The 6,292-nt window shown below is 38.8% G+C and overlaps 1 protein-coding gene across 1 annotated transcript; it reads right to left on the bottom strand.

Moving 5' to 3' along the window:
* Positions 1 to 535: 535 nt before the first annotated feature.
* On the bottom strand, positions 536 to 4,273 carry LOC113758437 (putative late blight resistance protein homolog R1A-3). The gene has a single exon (XM_027301295.1). The coding sequence runs from the start codon at positions 4,271 to 4,273 to the stop codon at positions 536 to 538; it is 3,738 nt and encodes a 1,245-aa protein (XP_027157096.1).
* Positions 4,274 to 6,292: the final 2,019 nt, after the last annotated feature.

A 6,292-nucleotide genomic window follows, 5' to 3' on the forward strand; every position in this document is an offset into this window, starting at 1 on the left:
TGAAACGAAACTTGTGAGGCCTCAGATTTGATGATTAGGGTGCTAAACAACAAAGATTGAGCTAGCGGATCATATATTTATGATTCGCGGGAAGGAGTTGGGAAGATCAGAAATTGTAATGCAAGTAACACTATGAAAAAAGAATTGATAAATTGGCAAATCCAGGTAAATACATTAATCGATGGCATTCGAAAACAAATTACTAATGGTGTGAAAAGGCAATAAATTTGTAACAATTATGCAGCTAAGCAGTAGTATTAACTTACAGAATCATAACTAAAATCTTAGTGGGGAAAAAAGATAGCTGCTTCATTCATTTCAATCTTCAGAAACAACACGAATCCTGGGAATGATCTCACCACACAGTTTGAGACAGGATAAGAAACATTAAAGCAACCTGATTAACTGATCTTGATGCTAGACTGATACAGCAATGCCAGTAATACAGAAGTAAAGGACTAGGGGAAAAAAACAGGTAAAAGGAGTGAAAGTGGCTGCCCAAACCAAAGATACATGAGAAGATTAGTAGTCCACCTTATGAAATAAGGATCTTCAGATCAGCATTTCCCAAGTCCATTTGCTCCTCCTGAAGTGGCTTTATAAAACTTGCAGAGTAGGGACAATCAGACGCCTCAATTATTTCAAGAGTTGAACTCCCCAAACAAGAAGAGATCTCCTTTAAAGAGCGACAATTTATCAATACTAGTTTCTGCAGACTTGGAAAACTATCCACACCCTCGTAGGCAGTCCACTTGACAATATCCAAGGCAGCTATTTTCAGAAATCTAACTTTAGGGAACCCCTCTTTTTCCACGTTCCATATTTCCCCATCAAAGGCGTCACGGAGTAATTTGAGAACCTCCAGATTGGGAAGATTTTCGATCGCCGAAATTTTGCTCCAGGGAAAAAGAAAACCGCATAGAGTCAACTTTCTAATTGCCAAAGGGAATTGAAACTCAAACTGGCATGGAAGACTTGTATAATGATTGAACATCAGATTCAGTGATTCTAATCCACTTGGATAGTCAAGTACTGGAATCTTGTCTGCTGAAACCCAATTATGTTCATTTTCCACAACGAAAATGCATTTCAGCTTGTTGATAGTAGGAATTTTACTGAATACCTTGCGGACGATATCCAAAGAAGAAAAAGATACACTGGAGAAGGTATTCAAATCACACAAGTTTGCAGCTGTGTCAAGATTGTCTGTGGGTAACAAAAATAAACAACTGTTTTGTAAGTGCCTTAGCTTCTTCAGATTCCATATAGTATCAGGTAGTAAAACAGTCCCAACAAATGTTTTCAGGATGAAAGTTTCCAAAATTGAGAGATTGGCTATGGAAGATGGAATTGAATCCATATTTCCTAGAATTGCCAAGTACCTCAATTGAACCAATAATTCTAGTTCCCTAGGAAAAGTAGTACCTAGATATATGTTGCTCAATTCTAACACTCTAACAAGTTTGAAGATACCAAACATGGATGAACTCTCTAAAGCAAGACGTCGGTACCTTTTACCACCATCGGAATGTATTAGAGAACGGATTGTGGGAGCAAATAACCTGGACTTGCAAAAGTGCGCTGGGTTAGAGTTGATGCATAGGCGGCGTAGGTTGCGTGGCACTCTGAAAGTATATATTTCATCATACCCACGTACCAGCTGCAGAAAATTTTCTTCTTTGCCTTTTGTCACACAAAACTCATGCAGCAAATCATGAACGCGACAAGCTTTGACACCACCAATGGATCTTTGCTTGGAAACAATGACCAAGCTTCTGTGGATAAGATCCATTAAGAAATCATTTGCCACATCCTCTGCACTCTTGAACTGAGTTTTCTGGGTAAATCCTTCAGCCACCCATAACCAATTCAACCTCTCTGTAGTGTGTTCATGATCTTCAGGAAATGCTCCAAAGTATAGAAAGCATGACTTCAAATAATCTGGTAAATTGTTGTAACTCAATTCTAATGCGGCAGTGCATTGTTCTGTACTAGAGAGCATGCTCGAGTTTAAACCTTCCACTACCTTTTTCCAACTATATTGGTCCTCATTTGCTAGAATTCCAGCAAGAATGACGATGGTAAGTGGTAGTCCTTGACACATTTCCACGGTTTGCATTCGGAGTTCGCATAATTCTGGAGGAGGCAAGTCTTTTCCAGGAAATAACCTTTTACTTAGCAAATCCCAACTCTCATCAGCAGTGAGTGGGCGAAGGAAATGAGGTCCTTCATCAAGTTCACCTCTCAGAGCAGCAAGATCACGATTTCGACTTGTCATGATCACTCTACTTCCATTTCGGTTATCAGGAAATGATGCTTCCAATGCGTTCCACGCTTCAGTGTCCCATATATCATCCAAAACAATGAGATATTTTGTCCTTAGCAAACCTCTTTTGACTTCCTGAGCCAAATCTTCTTCAGACATCTCAACAAATTTGTCATGAAGCTTGGTATGAATAGAAGTCAAAATTTGAAGCAACAGATTTTTCTTGTGATACGTTTGAGAGACAGTGCACCAAGCACGTGCATAAAAATGTGACATAACTGAAGAATCATTGTAAACTTTTTTGGCTAATGTAGTCTTACCAAGTCCTGGCATACCTACAATAGGAATTATTTGCAGTTGGGATGATCCTCTTGTGAGTCGATTGATTATTGAGGTTGCCTCATCCTCCAATCCCACGATCATGTCATTGATTATTGGCATGCTTCCCTGTGATGGCATGTTATTTGGTCTCTTGGTAACTTCCTTAACATTGAGGTCAAGTGTTTTTTTATCAAAAATGTTCAAGGCCGCAGCTTTGATGATCTTAATTTCTTCTACAATGGAATCAAATGAGATTGAAGAAGAATCTAGAATGTCTCCAACCAACAAGGAGTCGATAAGAAATTCTACCTTGTATGCCACCTCAACAACACGATCCCAAAGTGCTTGAAGCTCCCGATCTTCATTGCGCAATTCCACATTTCTTCCCAAGGAGGAGTGCAAGTAAACAAGTTCTTCATGGATTGCATGAATTGGATAGTTTGAAAGAGCAACTGAATGGGCATCAGGATTTGTCAAATCTTCCATATATTTTAGAAGAAAATCGATAAATCCCAACTCATTGGTCCTAGGAAACTCGGATGATGGTGATGTTTCTGGATATTTCTCTGCAACTATTGCCTTGAAAAGCTTTATTCTTTTCAGGAAATCATGAAAAGACTCGAGATCCATTTCCTTGACAGATCCATCTTTAATTACATTGAGAGAAAGGGAAAAAATAACAAGTCCTGCATCACAGAGCAAGAGTCCAGTAAGATCTCTCATTTTCTCATCAAAATTGTTGGGGTTCTCCTTGAGAATGATTCTCAAGGATCTCAGCCCGTCATAAAGCATTTTCAATCGATCCTTCAAAGAAATCATAATACAAGTTCCAGTCTTAAGTATCTCCCAAAGATAGACTAGGAGAGAATCGATGAAGTCTCTGAATATGTTCTCATCTTTTTCCTTGTATGCTTGTCTTGATAACTTTGAAGAAATCAGGGCCTGGACACATGTCTTATAGACTTCGGGTTCTGCAAAAATGATCTCCTGCAGCAGGTACCAAATAAGATTGTTACGTGACATGGACGACTTAGAGAACAACACTCCATTGTTGCATGCTGCATTGATGGCAACAGATTTAATGTGAGTCAATAAAGGTCCCAATTGCGTATCTTCGAAGCCATGAAGGGTAAGAAAACAGAGGAAGTTTTTCAAGAATGTCAACTTCTCTGCAAAGTGTTCGGATAGTTCTGCATAACCTGCATAGAGTGACTGGTTCTCTGCAAGGTAAACAATGTACCGAGGGCTTTCCAGAAGAGAGTCCATGATATCCATTAGATCATCTTTCTTTACCGGGGACTTGCTAGACAGCCTTGTCAAGTACTTTAAATCCTTGATTTCTTCTACGAGAGATGACGCTTCTTCTTCTAGATCATCTGGGATATGTGCCGCAAGTTTCATACGATATCCATCTTCCACACTAGTAAGATAGAACTTATGAATCGCCTGTCCCAGTTTGGAAATGTAATCTTTCATCCTAACAACCAGTGCTCCCAGATTTGCATCATCATCATCGCCCCACTTTCTCAAACATAGAAGAAATGTTCTGAAAATTCCTAGATATATTTTTAATGACATCATTTCGAAGAGCTCGCTCTTCCAAGCTGGAGTTTTAGGACACAGGTTCTCCAGCAACTGCAGATCATCCAAGATGGCTGAAATGCAAGTAAGACAACAGGAGGCCATTTAACGAAAGGAAGATGAGTTAAATTTAGAGAAGAAATAAGTTAATGAATATGGCTACGAATGATGGAAAAAAAGTTGTAGAGAAGTCTCTTTCAGAAACTAGGAAAGCTCGAGGTTTTTGAGAGAATTTGTGTACAGTGCAATATAGAGGCTGTTTAGTTATGAGCTGTGTAGACACCAAATTTTTGGTGTAATTTCTTTTACTTTTTATTCTCATTTGTCGTGGTTACTTTTAGTTTTTTTTAGTTTTTTTTTAGTTTCTAGTTTCTATTTTTATTTTTTAAGTTTTAGCGTAGAAAAATCATGAAAAAAAAAGGAGAAAAAGGAAAATTGTTCACAAAAATACATTCAAATTTAATTTTTTTTGGCATTTTGGTTTATTTTTGTTAATTTATTTTGAAAAAGAAAAGAAGGAAAAAATGATGAAAAATGATGAAAATGAAAGAAAAGATCGAAAATGGTAATTTTGTTATTTCTAGTTTGATTGATTTTGATGTGTTTGTAATTAAAATTGTTGTTTCTATTATTATTTAGTTTTACTATTATTTTTGTTAAATTATTAAGTTGAGTTAAAAAAAAAAAAAAAAAAAAAAAAAAAAAAAGATCACATTCCATTTCTGCCGGATCACATTTCACTTCACTTTCATCTCCACTTCAACACAAAACCTCCTCTAGCCGTGCACCATTTTTTCTCTCTACCATTCCACTTCAAAACCCAGACCACTACAACATTTCCTCCCCACCTCGTGATCATCGACCAGAGAAAGAGAGAGGGAGCCGCATCTCGCATCCGAGAGGAAAGAAAAGAAAACCGCGAGCTGCAATCTTTTCGGTTTCTGTCCGCAAGCCTGAGGAAAGAAAGGGAGAGACCGTGCATGCTTTCCATTTACACCTTCACCTCCACCAGCTACAACCACCGCAACCAGGACCAACCATCGCGTGCGTAAGCCAGCCGAGAGGAGAGGAAGGAAACTTCAGTTTCTGTCGCGTGAGTGAGCTTCCAGTAGAGCTTCACTTCACACCCTCTGCCTAGTTATCATCGAAGAGAAAGAGAGGGAAGCGCGCGAACTACAGCTCTGCTGTTCTGGCTGAGAGTGAGGAGTGAGCCGTGAGAACTAGAAACTTTGGAACTGATCGAGAGGGGGAAAGGAAGAGACAGTGTGCGAGCCGCTGCTGCACTCTCCACCTTCACTTCAACCAGCTGCAATTCACCTCCACCAACCGTGACCAACTGCAACCACCGCAGCTGCAACATCCAACCAGCACCAACCATTCAGTCCGCAAGCGAGCCGAGAGGGGAGAAATTTCAGTTTCTCCGTCGCGTGAGTGAGCTGCGATCTGAGGTAATTTTTTTTTTTTGGATTGAGATGCATTGATCAGAGGTAGATTAGGCTGGTTATAGACATGCATGTAATATTGTACCTTCGGATGATAAGTTAAGGCAGTGAAAAATCTGATTTAGGAAGCAATGGTTCTGCCGAGAGCTTGATTAGAATAATGCAGCTCTGAATTCGATTATTGGTGATAATCTGAGCATGCAATTGTGATTAGCTAAGTAAAAATAAAATGATTAAAGCTTGCATGTGAAGATTGTGCGTTCGGATGACAAAATCGAAGCATAAAAAAAATCTGATTTGGAAGGAAATGGAATTGCCGTGAGTTGATTGTGATAATGCAGCTTTAATTTTGTTTCCCTGAGGCAATCTGAACTTATAAATGTGATTAACTAACTTAAGACAAGATGATTAAGCTTTGCATGCAGCTCATTAGCTCGGTTAAGCAAGAAATAAAAATGAACAAAAAAAATCTGCTGCATGCAAGATCATCCGAGAATAGCCGAATGAATTTCTGGATTTGTGGATGTTTATAGTTGCTGTCCGAACTTGATCTGAACTAGAAATGATAGTAATTTCATTAAGTAGCCTTGCATGTTAGTTTTGGGTACTTAACACAATGTTTTAACCGAGGTAAATTCGGATTTAAGACCAACCAAGTACCTGCTGGAAAATGCATATTCAT

The sequence above is a fragment of the Coffea eugenioides genome, unplaced genomic scaffold, assembly GCF_003713205.1.
Source record: "Coffea eugenioides isolate CCC68of unplaced genomic scaffold, Ceug_1.0 ScVebR1_507;HRSCAF=1196, whole genome shotgun sequence".
In the NCBI taxonomy this organism is placed as follows: Eukaryota; Viridiplantae; Streptophyta; class Magnoliopsida; order Gentianales; family Rubiaceae; genus Coffea; species Coffea eugenioides.